We start from the raw sequence: 17,326 nt of genomic DNA, 5'->3' as shown, positions 1-17,326 counted from the left end.
TGTAATGACCATTCAACAGATCTCACCATGAAGAACACAATCGTGTATTGATTAACAAAGTAATAGTTAACAAATAGTTTGTTTTATGAAGCAGTAACATTAGTTATTTAAATGTCTGTCCACCTTTTTATTACATTGACAGAACCATCTTACTGGAGTTGTTTGACATGTCAACATATTTTTTTTTTTTTTTTTTTTTTTTTTTTTTTTTTTTTTAATTTGTGGCCTTGAAGTCTTAGTTCATCTTCTTTGTATGTCTTTTTCATGCACCATCAGTGCTTGCAACCACTTCAACATGTATGAGTTGAAGAGGGAGAGACATTCAAACACGCATTAGGAATTTTACCCAGCTCTCACCCTATTGTAATAACAATGCACTTGTGCGCATTGGTCACCCGGTCAGGGCCACTTCCTAAATCTCCATAAGAAAAAAAAGCCCCCCTGTGAAAGCGTCCCAGAGGGGGAACCCAGCAGGTTTATGGTAATAAGCCTCCGAGGAGGAGAGGAGGAGGAGGAGGCGGAGGAGAGCCACGGAGCCATTTTGTACTCATTTTAAACTCAGTGTGGGTTAACGCAGCTGCTGCGCGTCGTGGATACGCTGATAGGCTACTATGGATACCGAGCGTCTTTTTCCACGTTAAAACTTCACAATGAGGGATAAAAGTAAAACGCGGTGCTGGGAGAGGGAGAGTTAATGCCTTTGCGGAGGAGTTTCGGTGAAGTTGAATGGGATTTGTCAGGTACACAAGCATGGAGCTACGGATGTGTTGGATTTGCGTTTGTGTCCTGTTCAACTTGCCGCTTGCGGGATGTTTGGAGATACACCTTTCGGAAACTTTACAGCCCGGGACCTTTTTGGCAAACATGTCGCTTGGCCCTGGATGGACTTCTAATCTTGACAGGACTTTATCCCCCAAATTCATCCAGAGCGTTTTCCAAGTTGGGAGACACGATGGGATCATCCGTCTGTCCCACAAAGTTCAGTGTGCGCACACACCGAGGAACCCAGCGCCTGTTTATTTCAGAACAGATTCCTTGACATCTGGGGACGTTATTCTGACACAGTTTAATGTGTTTGTCCACGGCCAGGACTGTTTTATTAAATACAAGAGAAAGAAAGCGTCAGGTAAGCCAGACATTCACATTAAACACCTTACAAAGCTGGAGGCAACTTCCTGCTTACCCGCAGGTAAACTGCTTTTGAATGTAACAGAACTTTTGCCTGCCTTTACGCGCAACACCGCCTTTTTAAACAGCATGTGTGTTGGCAAAGACTTTAGTGCAGCGTTCAGGCATGGGGATTTGTTCCTGGCCAGTGACTTGTGTCTTGAGCACAGAGGACAGCCCGAGGTGCATTTGCATTGCGCGCTGCGCAGCTCTCCAGGCGGCAGGCTCTCCGTGCAGCTGAGTTTGACCCTTGTAAAAGTGCCTAAACAACATGGATCCTTCTCCGAAACGGTGCCGAGAAAGTCTGGCAAATTGATACACAGGGGGAGGCGGCAGGTAAACGCGTCTCCCCAGTTCCAGCTCCCCAACTATCAGGTGTCCGTGCCCGAGAACGAGCCTGCGGGCACGCGGGTTATCACCCTGAAAGCCACTGACCCGGATGATGGAGAGGCAGGGAGGCTGGAGTACAGCATGGAAGCCTTGTTTGACAGCAGGTCGAATGACTTTTTCGACATTGACTCTCAGACAGGGAGCATAACAACCGTCCAGGCACTAGACAGAGAAGTCAAAGACACCCATGTTTTCAAAGTCAGTGTAACTGACAATGGCTCCCCCAAAAGATCTGCCACTTCTTACCTCACTGTAACTGTGAGTGACACTAATGACCACAGCCCAGTGTTTGAGCAAACTGAGTACCGTGTTAGCATCCGGGAGAATGTAGAAGTGGGGTTTGAAGTGATGACAATCCGAGCCACCGATGGTGACGCTCCCTCCAATGCCAACATGATTTATAAAATTGTCAACGGCGATGGAGTAAACTCTGTGTTTGAAATCGACCCCCGGAACGGCCTCGTGAGGATCAGAGAGCGGCCTGACAGGGAGACCCGGGCCCAGTACCAGCTGATTGTTGAGGCCAACGACCAGGGCAAAGACCCAGGCCCCCGCAGTGCCACCGCCACTGTCAACATCTCTGTGGAGGATGAGAATGACAACTACCCACAGTTCAGTGAAAAGAGATATGTTGTGCAGATCCCAGAGAATGTGGCAGTCAACACCAAAGTCATCCAGGTGGACGCTACAGACAAAGACGAGGGGAACAACGCCAAAGTGCATTACAGCATCATCAGTGGCAATGTTAAAGGACAGTTCTACATTCACTCCCCCACCGGTGTGATTGACGTCATCAATCCTCTGGACTATGAGATGATTCGAGAGTATAATTTGCGGATTAAGGCTCAGGACGGCGGCAGGCCTCCTCTGATAAATGGCACAGGGATGGTTGTGGTGCAAGTGGTGGACGTGAACGACAATGCCCCCATGTTCGTCAGCACACCATTCCAGGCTACTGTGTTGGAAAACGTGGCCATCGGTTACTCTGTGATCCACATCCAAGCAATTGATGGTGACTCAGGAGAAAACGCCCGTTTGCATTATCGGTTGACAGACACCACGCCTGGGTTTCCGTTCACCATCAACAACAGCACAGGCTGGATTACAGTGAGCGAAGAGCTTGACAGGGAGACCACTGACTTCTACACCTTCGGCGTGGAGGCGAGAGATCACGGGATACCCGCGATGTCCTCCTCAGCCAGCGTCAGCATCACGGTGCTTGATGTGAATGATAATGTACCCACATTCACAGAGAAGGTCTACTCGCTGAAGATCAATGAAGATGCCGTCGTAGGGACCAGCGTACTGTCAGTGACGGCGGTGGATAGGGACGTCAACAGCGTGGTGACCTATCAGATCTCCAGTGGCAACACCAGGAACCGCTTTGCCATCACTAGCCAGAGTGGCGGCGGTCTCATCACCTTAGCCCTCCCCTTGGACTACAAGCAGGAACGCCAGTACGTCCTGACAGTCACCGCCAGTGACGGAACACGCTCCGACACTGCTCAGGTGTTCATCAATGTGACGGACGCCAACACACACCGGCCCGTCTTCCAAAGTGCCAACTACCAGGTGATGCTCAGTGAAGAAAAACCGGTGGGCTCCACTGTGGTGTTGATCAGTGCTACGGACGAGGACACGGGGGAAAATGCTCGCATCACGTATGTGATGGAGGACAATGTTCCTCAGTTCAAAATTGACTCGGATACAGGTGCCATAACAACACAAATGGAGATTGATTATGAAGACCAGGCCTCCTACACGTTAGCCATCATTGCCAGAGACAATGGCATCCCTCAGAAATCTGATACCACCTATGTGGAGATTGTCATCCTTGATGCCAATGATAATACTCCTCAGTTTCTTCGGGATAGGTACCAGGGGACTGTATTAGAAGATGCGCCTGTCTACACCAGTGTTCTCCAGATCTCCGCTTCAGATAGAGATTCTGGCTCGAACGGCAGGGTGAGCTATTCGTTTCAGGGTGGTGATGACGGAGAGGGGGATTTCTTCATAGAGACTTACTCTGGTATCATCAGAACTGCTCGCAAACTGGACCGGGAGAATGTTCCTGTTTACAATCTGAAGGCCTATGCTGTGGATAAGGGGATTCCGCCTCTGAAGTCAGCTGTTCCCATACATGTGGTTGTCCAAGACATAAATGACAATGCTCCAGTGTTTGAGAAGGACGAGCTGTTCATTGACGTGGAGGAGAACAGCCCAGTGGGGTCCGTCGTGGCCCGGATCACCGCCACCGACCCTGACGAGGGAACCAATGCTCAAATCATGTACCAGATTGTAGAAGGGAATAATCCAGAAGTTTTTCAGCTAGACATTTTTAATGGCGACCTCACTGCACTCACAGACCTGGATTATGAGGCTAGAAGAGAGTATGTCATTGTGGTCCAGGCCACCTCAGCACCACTAGTGAGCCGGGCCACTGTGCACATCCGCCTTGTAGATATGAATGATAATGAGCCAGTGCTGCAGAACTTTGAGATTATCTTCAACAACTACATCACCAACAAGTCCAACAGTTTTCCGTCAGGAATAATAGGAAAGGTACCAGCTCATGACCCGGATGTGTCGGATAAGCTGCGGTACAAGTTTGAATCTGGAAATGAGCTCAGTCTGCTGCTGTTGAACGAGGACACTGGGGATCTGAGGTTAAGCAGGGATCTGGACAATGACAGGACCTTGGAAGCACCTATGACCATTTCTGTCTCAGGTAAGAAAAAATTCTAAAAATGTCTTCTTCCTTTTATCTTATTTTCAAGCTATTTTTTTTTTTCTCGTCCGTTACATGTGTCACAAGGTGATAAAAATTTGTTAAAGACGGAAATTTGAGTCTCCACGTGTGATCTATCATCACACTGCAGAGTCAATATAGAATCTTCCGATGGATTGAGACAGAGGGCAGGTTTCGGCTGTAATGTTGACTGTATGTTCAGTAAGTGTATGCTGCAGGCTCTATGCAGGATCCGGTTGTGCTGCTTTTGTGCCATTTGGGTGATAAATGTATTGTGTGCAAGTGGTTGGTTGAGGTAATAAAAGGGTGCTATTAGCAGGGCACCCTGGTAACCGAGCCTCTTTGTGGTTGCAGATTTGTGGATTTCTATCACAAGTTGGAACACACACATGCATATAGTGCAGGCATATGCGCACACATGATTTCCCTCACTTAGAGCATATACAGACCGCACTCTTTGAAGTGGCTTAAGGTTTTTGGCCTTGTGTTAGTGCGCTGCAGGGAGCTTTATAAACATCTTGTGGCAAGATGTCGCCCAAGATTTTAACCAGCATAACTTTCCTTGCTTTGCGTAGTTTCTCACACTTACCGCAATTTTGAAAGATAAGTTTTAGATCCAGAGTTTTGTTTTGGGGGAAACTTTCCGTCACATGGGTTTAGATCTCAAGGCGTGCGTATTGGTATTACAAGGTCATGTAGAAAAAAATGTGCCTTGAGTTGCCTTTTTTCGCCACTACAGAAGCCGACTTTGTTCTTTCAAGTTAAAGATTAGACAAATGCAAACACTGGACATGCACAACTAAACTGGCAGGGTAACTTCTACAGTAAAGACAAACACACACACACACACACACACACACACACACACACACACACACACACACACACACACACACACACACACACACACTTTGCAAGAAACCACGTTGACATTAATCAGGCAGTTGAACAGGCACGATAAATCTAATACCCTGACAGAATAACTACCCTGTCACCTATTGACAGCTGGTTGTTCAACCTTCTCTCTTTCCTTCTTTTCTCTTTCTTATTCTTTTCAAACTCTCCATCTTTCTTTGTTGGTAGATCTCCTAAAGCGCATTAAGCTGTGAAATGGGCAAACAGCCCATCACCGCTAGATCTATTCTGCTTGCCCTCTTTGTGTCATTCTATCATCTCTCTAAGTTTAGGACTGCCAGCATATCACACATACTGAAGGAATTCAAATGGAGTGCTGTGGACCAGGCTACATTAGGGCAAGCCCACATTCCCAGCCTGTCAGTCTAATCATGTTTTTGGTTATTTTAACTGTACGCTTGAAATCGTTTTGACGACTGGAAATAATTCTCAGAACTTTTTGCACGCAAGAAAGACATTTGTTTATGTTAACATGAATATCTTTCTTCTTTTCTTCATCGGTCATTTCATTTTTTTTTGAGCAGAGACATTGATAAGATAATATAGTAGGTCTTTAGATGGACTTAAACCTGAATTGTTACACACCATGGTTCATCAGGCGGTGGAAGGCTTCCCCCAGTTGTCTCCCCAGTTTTCTCAAAAAGGACTTGTGCCCTGTCTTTGTCTTGGACCAAAGACAGACTGTCCTTTTTCTAAGTCCTTTATGGCCGTTATAGACGACCTGCGGAGCATCCGAGGAGGCAGACGCTGACCACAATAGTTCCAGGCCTTACAGCCCTCATTCACTGCCACTGCATTCATGTTTGTCAATAACAACTGACAGCTCTTGTCGTATCCCTGACAACAGTGACCTCATGATGGTCCCAAAGGGGACTGTCCCTCTTCATTACTTGTAGCCATGTACACACACACACACACACACACACACACACACACACACACACACACACACACACACACAAGTAAGCATTTGTTCATGCACAATTAAACAGATGCACACACTCCAACCCCTCCTTTTTTGCGGTTGCCCACACTGATGTCAAGTGTTAGGTAACCATTGCCGTTGATATCTTGACCTTTCAACCCCAGGCTCTTGGGAAAGGAAGGCCTGAGGGGATTGGTGAGCTAATAGCACCTTAACAAGAGAGACAAGACTCTGATTGGGTCTCTGTCTCTCTTGAATTCAGTCTTTTTTCAGGCTTCAATGCTCTCCTATGTTACCTTTTTGTTTTATTTTCTTTCATGGTTATTGTTATGACCTTTTGTTTTCTTGTAACTGTCTGATGTAAAGGTTCACATGTCCACTGTTGTCCACTGATCCGGGGCCCGACCCTGGACATGAGTCAGACCAGCTCCAAATTCTACCCAGTCTAGGGTAGGGTCTGATTTTACTTTCACTGAGCTGGAGTCTGTGCCTCATTATCTTTTCATTCCTGAGTGTATCCGAGTCAACAGCTCATTATGTTTGCTCACATCTGCATTGCCATCCTCTGTCCATACCTGATGAGATGGATCGGAGGGCATTAGCTCTGTCTTGCCCGCTTAACCCTGAGTATTATTCCAGATCCATTAAACAAAAAGACTGTTGATGTATCACAGTGAGCAATGAGCATTGATTTGACTTGTCTGTAGAGGAGATTTTTCTCAGTATACCCTCCTTGTCGAAGCTCTTCGTTGAACCTTTCAAATTAAGTGCACAGGTGCTCTTATTGTGGCGAACAGAAGGCCTGAGAATGTTTTTCCAGCCCTTTGCAGAAACACAGGAATGCCCTGATAACTCTCCTGAGATATACTCACTTTACACATTCTGCTAGCCACAACATTATCTGTCCTCGCTGTGTGTGTGTGTGTGTGTGTGTGTGTGTGTGTGTGTGTGTGAGAGACGGTAGCTCTGTCGATAGCTAAGGGCTATGTGTTCTTATTGTAAGAGCTCTTATCTTAGCTTGTCAAATTTCACTTAAAACCTTTTGGGGTTTTCTCTGTTTCTCAACTTTCTAAAAGATGAGTATCCGTCAAGAGTTGTACAGTATTTCAGTGAAGTGCACCTTTATCCCTGCTTTCTGTGCTGTATTTTCTTTAACAGGTGTAAACCTTGGCTACATCACTGAGCCATGTCCAGTCAGTGACAGGTCTGTGTTTTCTTACAAATCACAGCAGGCCCGCAGTGGTACGCAGGAAAGCCTTGAATCACAATTTCACCAATTTGTTACTGATGTACTACACAGTTAGACTCTCCAACCAGCTGGTGCCAGGGCTGTCTCTGTTGTTAATATGCCTCAGCTGTTGGCAATCTAGATAATTAGTGATTTTGCTAATTTGTCCATGTAGCCACCGCATTCTTTTATTAGCACCACCAAACGGCTGCTTCCTGATATGCGAAAGGAGTTTTTGTTTTGTTTTTCTCAAGGAAAGATCTACCTGATAGGTGGGGTTCACACGAGCAAACGTTAAAGCTTGCACAAACTGGCTATAGGTGGAGTTGTGTTATTTAATTCAGTGATGCAGCATATCAGATTGTAACCTATAACGATTAGGAATGATTGATGCTAAATCGTCTTTTTCCACCGTGGCTCTGATCTTTTTTTCCTTACCCTCGGTGAACAGGGCTGCATTCCGCTACACGAACGCACGCACGCACGCACGCACGCACACACACACACACACACACACACACACACACACACACACACACACACACACACACACACCTCCTCCTCTCTGTCCTCCCCTTCTTTTTTCCCCATGGGGCTTTTGCTTAGCGTCTATGCCTTTGGTTTGGCCCTTAATCCCGTTTGAGGAGTTGCATAGCTCAGCTTTTTAAAATTTCTGTTCTCGTCCGCCCACCCCCCTCTTACACACACTTTCTCTGCTTTCTCTCACTTCGCTCTCTCTCAACATACATAATTAGATTTCTACTGTGACACAAGAGCTATAGCTTTGTGCTTATTTTAAAATCCAGGCCAATTTCGAATCTGCTTATGTACTCACTGACCTTCCACAACTACTTAAAAACATTCCTGTGAAAACCACCACTTTATCATTTATAAGGAAAGAAAAGTGCAATTGTCTCTTCATTATGAGGTTACTCTTGTGCAATACACTGTAGAGTACTGGGTGTGATACGTCGCTCTCTGTATGAATTTTGTGGCCTTTCATTCATTCTCTCTCTCTCAGTAGACCATCTTCCTCTGTTCTGCCACCATTCCTTGTCCTTGGCATTGTTTTTGGTTTCAAATCATTATTTAACCATGAGATATTGCGTCACAGAGGACACAACAACACATATTGGGAAAGATAAATTACTGCCTGTGTGAGTCAAGGGACAAACCTCTTCCGTTCCACTTTTGTTCCTGTTTTCCCGTCTTCTCCCAGGTAACAGTCATGTGTTTGTTGTTCCGACAAGAGAAATGTGACTCCTCACTTGAGTACAGGTGTGGTGGGGATGCACAGACGGCGATGACATGTGACCTCTCACCTATGAGATCAAAGCAGGACATGGGGTTTTACACTGTACTCTTCTACACATGACCTCCCAACCTGATAGATGGGGCAGAGAGAGAGAGAGAGGGGGCAATAAGGAGCGCATGTGTGGAAAAGAGACGTGTTGTGTATGTGGCTCTGAGTGGATGTCAATATTCCTCCTTTGCCAAAGTCAATCTCAACATAGGAGGAAAAACTACAATCACAAGCATGTGTGTGTGGCAGAGTCTGGCTGAAGTCTGCATGGATGGAGTCTGTGTGCTTCAGCACTGTCTGCAGCAGCTCATATGTTTTCTGCAGTATGTGTGTGAGATATGCCGCCATTCCCAGGCTTGGCACTCTAAGTAACTGATATTGGGAGATCCCATTCATTCCTAAGATATCACACACTCCTGGCTTCAAACTGTGCCCCTCAACACATTCCCTTCTGTGTCCTCCCTTCTCCTCTTATCTCGCTGTTCCCCCCCCCCTCACCCTCGGCCTTATTGTCTTCCCTCACGTCTTTCTCAGTCTTTCTATGTACTTTTCTAACAAATGCACCCGTTGCTTGACCATGTGCCTGGAGAGCGTTCCTGTCCCGCTGCATTGTTGTTGAAGCTAAATCTGTCTTAAGTGAAAGCCACAGAAACTTATTAGATTACTGTCCTCTTCGCTTTCTCTATTTGTCTGCATGCTGGTCTGCCTATGTGTGCCTCTCCTGTCAATCTGCCCGTATAACTTTTTGCATGTATGCATATGTGTGTGTGTGTGTGTGTGTGTGTGTACCTGGGTACTCACCTGCCAGTGTGCCCAGTAGGCTATGTCTTTTTAGCAAGCGGCAAGAACATGGTGCCCCCCAAAGAAGACGGAGCAGAGAACATGTGCAGGTGTAATAACTGTCTCCATGTCTCTGTTTGTGTGTTCAATGAGCGAGAAAGGAATCGCATTCATACCTAATCTTGTACATCCACCATGGGCTTTAATGTGTGTGTGTGTGTGTGTGTGTGTGTCTGTTTTTGTGTGTGCTGCTGCTGCTGTGTGTGTGTGTGTGTGTGTGTGTGTGTGTGCTGCTATGTGTGGGCCTCCAGGCTGTGAGTTTGAAGTGTAAAATACCAGGGGATCAGGAGGACTGGTCAGTGTTCGACTCCACTGATGTCTGAACACTCAATTACAGGCTAGAGAAAGCAGGGATGTTTGAGGATCCAAGGCTGTCTGCTGATTCCGTCACTAACTGTGAGAAGGAATACAGCCCATCCGTGACTGGGGTTGTGGGATAGGTGGGCGGGTGCAAATGGAAATCCTTTACCTTGTGGGAAAATGTACTTTGTTTGACTCAAAAAGATGCTTGAAAAAGTTAGGTTTCATTTGTGATTCTTTATACCCGGAACAGATGGTAGTTTTTACACTCTTTTTACTGTTTGTTTGGCATTGTCTGAACCTCCCGATTCTGTCCACCTTGTGCTACTTGAGCCATCTTTCCTCCCACACTCCTTAATCCGTGTGCTTCTTTCTCAAGATTGGTGTTTTGTTTCCTGCAGGAAAGCTCTCTAAAGCGTCGTGCTTGTGTCTGTCGCTGGTTGGAAAGTGAGGGGGTTGTTTGTTAGCAAACACAGTATGTTTTGGGTTGAAAAAGGTAAAGAGGTGAAGGTGGGGGGTTTTGTTATTTCCTTTTAATGTGTTATCTTATACAGGGTTTCTTACTATTATTTTATTTGAGTGTATGATTGTGCTTTTAATATGTATATATATTAATGTGTGTGTGTGTGCCGTTTAGTGATAAATGCTTCATCTGGTTTCCACACAGATGAAACAAACACCCTTATTTACCCTACCCTGCAACACACACACACACACACACACACACACAGGTAGGCAGGGTTATCTCTCGTTTACATGCTGCAGGACAATGATTTCACCACTCAAACTCCAGCAGGTTTTTGGGTGGTGGAGGGGTCGTATTTGATTGTAACCCGACACACGTCTCTCAGCCCCTTTCTCTTTCATTCTCTCTCACTCAGACGATGACACAGTACTTCCCTTTGTCTCTCTCACCGAGGAGGCAGGCGGAGCATCGCTGCTCGCCGGCGGCTCACGAGTGTGACATTACATGCGTCATGATGTGCGATGACCAGCTGCAGGAATGTTAAGTGGTGGTGGTGGTGGTGGTGGTGGGGGCTGAGGGTGAATGTATACAGTATCTGGCAGCCAGAGTGAATGACATGTGTGACAGTGAAGAAGAAGGAGGCAAAAGAAGAGAAAGAGGAGATGTTAGGGGGGACAGTTGGAGCGTCCCTCCACTGGTTGTTTGTTAGAAGGTGTTCGCACGATTGTTGCTCATATCTGATGTTTGGCGATGTGTACGGGTATCTGTAGGAACCAGCATGATGAACTGACAGTGAAGTCTTAAGCATGCATTTGCAGAGTAACAATACCAAAAGGTGTCATCTTTTTGTACTCGTTTGTCTTATTTGTGTTTCTAAGCTTTTTGCTTCAACACTTGGCCTAGCTTTTCTGGTGCCAAGTTACGTCTTATGTGAATGACATGACATTTACGTGTGTCACAGCAGCATGGACAAATTTAGATATGAGCATTCAAATACCAGCCATGTGTAGGTTGCATGCCAGGAGGTCAGATTATTTACTGATATACTGTATCTAATGTGCTGCACATGGGAACTAAAGTAATGTGACTCCATTCACATGTAGCCTTAGTTTCAGAATCCATTTTAAGGTCTTACTGGTTACTTCAAAAACACAGTTTTGCCTTTTTGACCTTTTAACTCTGAGAAAGTAGACCATGAGTTGTCCAGGCTGTTCTTCAGACTGAAGGCCAGAGGCAGCCAACTGTTCATCATCAGGGTCTTGACACTGATGCCTGAGGAGCTGAGACCGGTTAACTCAGTGTGCAGTCTTGTAGAACTATTCTTAAAAAACAGATTAGGAACATCAAAGACTCCAGAGTTAGCATTTGATCCGTGGCAGAAAGAAATCGGTAGCTGTTCTCCAGAGTGGATTGTACTCGAGTGTTTGAAAAAAAATCTTAAATTTTGCACAATTAATTTAATTCTTCGTCTTTTCTTTTGCTGACTAATTTGTTTGTTAGATGTATAATGTACATGTACGTGTATATACTTGAAAACAGTGTTTTTCCCTCTTCCTGTCCACACAAGCACTGTTTAAAAAAAGTCTCCGTCCAAATGAAAATGCAAATATACGACAGCATTTTTTTTGTGAGGAAATCTTCAACCTGGAAGGAGTTTACCAAAAGATGCGTTTTCAGTGACTTGAAATGCAGTTTGCATGTGGATGAATGGCCAAAATGCGTAGAAAAAGCTATGTTTCAAAAAATGCCCGTGTAAGTATGAACTAGGCCTTAAAAATCCCAACCACCTGCCTCACAACACTTTAGTACTTCCCTTTTAGAAGTTCTAATGTTTAGCTGTTTAGTGTGTACTGTTTACTCTGCTCTAATCATTCTCTATGTTATTACTTCTGTTATGCACATTTACTTCATATCTTGCTACGCTTGCTCCCTGTGTAATAGTCCATTAATGCGTAATGCATTGGGCTACGATCCTCACAGCTCTTAAGACTTGGCATTGGTACTGACAATGCAGGTATTAGGATGAAATGTCAAACGGCTTAAATGGATTGAGTTCACTGGCACAAACAGAGCAATATCTGTTCCGTTGCTTAATCCAGAGCTAATCATAAAAGGTGCCCTTCTGCAGAAATCCTATCCAAGATGATATCCTAAAACTGAGCAACATAGCTTTTGATACAATAAATTACACTTGTGACTGTGAAAATAGGTTAAAGTAGACTAGAAAAGTTTTTTGAGGTGTGAAAACATCTATCAACACGTTTCCTGAAAACTGACACTACCTCATAATTGCCCTTGCTTAAAAACTCCTAGATTAGGGCTTTAACACTGGCCCTCTACGGGTGTTGATGTTGGACTCCACAGAAAGACTTCATGGCAGATTGTGTTCACAAAGGTGAGGTGTCAGTTTTAGTAATTTTGACAGTTAATAGCTTGTGTGTGGGGACTTGTTGATGCACGCCTGGCTCTCAAATTGTTGTCCCTTTGTCGTACAATCTGTCTGACAGCACTCGACTTTCCCGAAATGTTATAATTCCGATTAAGTCGCTGCTGGCGTAGATTGCAGCTGGGGTTGACGCATCTATAGTTCCCTCAGTTTCTTTTTCTGCTTAGATGTATTACCGAAGTGGCTGGCAGCATGATAGATAGCCATGCTAGCGGTCTAATTTTAAAGCCTTTGATTATACACAGGCTTGTATTCCTACCTGAGGATTGTGTAGAACAGACCTCGCCTCACCAGGTAAATTGCTGTGTATTCTCCAGATTTTTAGGGGGTTAAGGGTAATTTTTTGCAGTGTGACTCTAGTGTCCATCACCTTGGTCCCAACAACTATTGGATGGATTGCCATGGAATTTGCTACACACATTTGTGTTCCTCTCAGGATGAATTGGAATGGTGATCCCCTGACTTTTCATCATCAGGCCAAAATATAGATACAAGATCGATGTATCCAATACTTTGTTTTTTGACCAAATTTCTGCAAAACTAATGACATTTTTTGTCCGCCATGGCTGTTACTTTGTCTTTAGTGCTAATTAGCAAATGTGCACATGCTAACATACTGACGGTAGCATTTAGCTCAGAGCACCGCTGTGCCTAAGTAAAGCCACACAGAGCTGCTAGCATGGCCCTAGACTCTTAGTCTTTTTAGTTTTACACAGCTTTTTATTTGCAGAATGGATGCTACTTGTCAACAACTCCCTCTTTATAAATCTTAATAATGATACCTGTACCAGACATATATACTGTATATGCACTATGACTTGTGACTGTGTTGATCCCTGCGAGGATAAACATTTTTCCCTCTGGGGGGGTCAAGCACCGAAAGGATTGAATGTATCGCTCAGAGGCTCTTTGTAGCCTGGATGTTTACTGTCATGAGGGGATTTGAACCCTGACTGAGAGGAACGTTTGGGAATACCCTTACAGGCTTTTTTTTTTACCAATGTGTCACTCACAACTGCTGTCATCCTGGGTGTCACCTTGCAACCTCATGACAGCTTCTGTTCTGCCCTGACAGCACCTTTCTCTTGTCAGCTCTAAGGAAACATATATAGGCATAGAACTAGGCAATATATCAATATTATATTGATATCGTGATATGACTAGATATCGTCTTAGATTTTGTATATCGTAATATCTTAATATGGCATAAGTGTTGTCTTTTCCTGGTTTTAAAGGCTGCATTACAGTAAAGTGATGTCATTTTCTGAACGTACCAGACTGTTGTAACTGTTCTATTATATTTGCCTTTACCCACATAGTCATTATATCCACATTACTGATGATTATTTATCAAAAATCTCATTGTGTAAATGTTTTGTGAAAGCACCAATAGTCAACACTACAATATTGTTGCGGTATCGATATCAAGGTATTTGATAAAAAATATCGTGATATTTGATTTTCTCCACATCGCCCAGCTCTATATGTGCATGACTTGCATATGCATTAACACACGCACATATAAGAGCACACTGATCATCACTAGCAAAGCATATGCCGCACCCTGGGTCACACTTGGCTCCTACAGGCAGAGCGGTTTAGGCCTCTGTAAGTATTTCAAAGGAAGAGACTAAAAGGCGCGCGGATTGAAGCTTTGTATGTTTTCTCCAACACCTCCAGGCCTCGTCTTTTAACAGAGAGGGAGAGACGGATACGTAGATGTAGACAGAGGGAGCTTCGAGGTGTATTAAGTTTGCGCTGCCTTTTGATAGGGTGTCAAGATGCTTCTTTGAACTGAGACATCCTCCTGTTACATTTTGGATGGGGTGACTCACACGCATACACACAAAAACACTTCTATAACCTGGATATACAGTAAGCATGCATTTGCACTTGCACACACACGGGTACAACCACCCTTCTATCCGTCACACATGATCCAGATCACACACCAGCCGTGGACTTTGCAGCAGCGGACCTCTTCCCCTGGAGTGTTAAGGCCAAGTTTCACACAAAGATCCCTTCCACCTTTTATACAGCACACAAAAACTGTCTTACCCTCCCAAAATGTCTTAAGTTACATGTGTATCAAACAGCTTTTTGCAAAGTAACTTGCAACTTAAAAATGTGCTCTAAAGTTCCAAGTGAATGTTTTCTCGGGCTTGTTGTCACATTAATAAAAAATTCTACAGGATTTTCTTTGGCGTAGTACATCAACAATTTTTTGCTTGACTGATATAACTGTGATTCCATATTTGTATTGTTACTACGAATATGAGCATGTGTCCTTGAGTTTGTGTGCTTGTGTGCGTGCATGCATAGGGGATGCTGATGCTAACACTGGTCGAGCATATTGAGGTGATACCAGGCTTAAATAGAGATTCAGGTGACACGTTAGCAGTATATAAACATGTTTTTTATAGCACATTATGATGTCGTCATATGCAGATATGAAGACATTTTAAGTGTGCCATAATTTTAACAATTAGAACGTCTCATATGAAGACATGGTTTATAGAATTACAATTGTTATGTTGCATTGTCTTTGATTATTTGATTAAATACCTTTAACATGTAGACAACTACATCAACAAACACTTAGGATGTCCTAATATCTGCTTACAACTACATTATGGTGTTTTATAAACCATTTATTAAATGTTTATTTACTGCTTATAAATGCTAAGGGGGTTACAAAAAAGTTTAATTAAAAGAACTTGAAGTAACACCACAAACCTAAGCGAAGCAGCATGCTTTCCCAAAAAAAAAGGTTTTTAAGTTTTAAATCTCTAAAAGATTAAGATGTTTTTGGTCCGCATGAATCCAAATAATCCTGCCCATGTCTCTTTTGTTTTGCTAATAGTAATTCACTTAGCTAATGTGGCGCCTGCAGTTGGTATGGGCAAAGAAAAAGTGGAAGTGATCTTATCTTCATCACTGTTGAAGATGTTTGGCAGCACTCTTGACACTTCTGTTATGGAGCAGAACCAGGACCCACAATGCCTTTCTCTGTCTCTGTCCATCCCATGTGATGTTTGTAAATGACATACGTGCTGCTGTCTACCTTCAGCAGCGCCTTATCAAATTACACCCTGGGTTACAGTTTGTCTGTGTTTGTCCGCATGAGTTTTGTGTGTGTGTGTGTTTGGATGCTCCTGGACCAAGTGAATGCCAAGGATCAGCTCCTACCCATTCCTGATGTCTCTTCAGTGATAAGAGGTTTATGGAGGACACTTCCTGATTGGTACCTAAACATGGACTAAAGATGCCACTGTGCTGCCTTAGCGAACAGAACTTCTGTGACCTCAGAGACTTCCACTTGACTTAACCTCTCTACCATCCTGTTTGGCTCCCTCCTATTCAAAGTGTCAATACTGATGCACTGCAACGAAGTGGGATGCCGTCCAATGTTACTTCTGTTGTACTAGTGCGTAGGTTAGGCCATTTGCCAGCCCCCAACCCTCTCTGAATGCTGTTAGAGACTAATGGCGGCACTCACTGTCTGTCCACGGACACTCCTGACAGCACACTGACAGGCTGCTAAGCACTCGCTCCACGCTCTGCTTGGGATCCTCTAAAATACTGCCCGGAATCGATTTCCATGGTGATTTAGTTTTGTCGATAATGTAGCCGTCAGTTCCTAATAGACTCCATTTGCACTGCTGTTGCCACTCAATGCCAGACTGGCCAAAGTCATTTTTTAAGGAAGAGATGTGAAGTTATTGCAATGACTGGTCAGGTTCAGTTATTTCTTAGCTATCAGGAAAATTTATATTTCAACCTCATAATGGTAAAGTAATATAATTATATTTTCTTTGATAGAGAGCAGATCACTGTGGATTTAAATCACGAGGCAAGTATAAGACGAGCTGAGCCTCCTGTTAATGTCTGCTTTCTGTCAGGCCAAAAACAGACCTGATGAGGCAGTGCAGGTTCAGGGGTCATGACCTCTAAATTATGGTCACTTCACCTTTGTGCCCCCAGGTCACACAGACAAAGTAGAGGGCTTTAGACTTCAGCAGCTGAGGGTTCAATTGCGTTATCTGAGTAAACGTCTACTTACTGCAGGGTCATCTGGACTGTCAATCGGTCTTTACCTTCTGTGTGTCAGATAATGTTTGTCTTTCTTGGGATACATGGAAAGGGACAGAAGCCCTTTTTTAGGACATGGACTAAGTAACTGATGGTTTCACGTGTCTTTTAAAGTGATGGTTTTTCATCACACTCAGACATGGGTGTCTGAGACTTGACTAAACCTGATTTATTTTTTTATCATTAATTTATTGGAGAGCAAATTCTGTTGCCTATTTTACAATGTCTGACAGTGCAAAAGCATAGAATAATCAAGTTGTTACTCTTGTTTAACTCGTATATGCTCACAGGCTGTAAAGTGTTTTGCTTGATATTCATAATCTCTTGCAGTTGGCATGAATCAAAACAATCGGGGAAACAAATAGGGGGAAAATTACACTTTGACATGACGAAGATCCGACAAGGGTGGCCATTTGCATAAATTTGCGGATTGCAGCGCGCCTGTTTGTGCGTGTGATTGATTGATTCAGAAGTGTGTGTAGAGTGTGTGCTACCTTCCGCTCAC

General features: G+C 44.1%; 1 protein-coding gene across 3 annotated transcripts in view; it reads left to right on the top strand.

Moving 5' to 3' along the window:
* The first annotated feature begins 573 nt into the window (after nucleotides 1-573).
* Nucleotides 574-17,326, top strand: part of celsr1a (cadherin EGF LAG seven-pass G-type receptor 1a) — a 93,761-nt gene continuing 77,008 nt past the window's right edge. For all 3 annotated transcript variants that reach the window (XM_028570848.1, XM_028570846.1, XM_028570847.1), the window contains exon 1: nucleotides 574-4,285. In XM_028570848.1, coding sequence (XP_028426649.1) covers nucleotides 727-4,285 — 3,559 coding nt within the window. In that variant the 5' untranslated portion in view covers nucleotides 574-726. The remainder of the gene's footprint in view (nucleotides 4,286-17,326) is intronic.

This window comes from Perca flavescens, chromosome 23, assembly GCF_004354835.1.
Source record: "Perca flavescens isolate YP-PL-M2 chromosome 23, PFLA_1.0, whole genome shotgun sequence".
Classification (NCBI taxonomy): Eukaryota; Metazoa; Chordata; class Actinopteri; order Perciformes; family Percidae; genus Perca; species Perca flavescens.
Note: the sequence above shows the minus strand (reverse complement) of the source record. Positions and strands in the feature narration are given on the sequence as shown.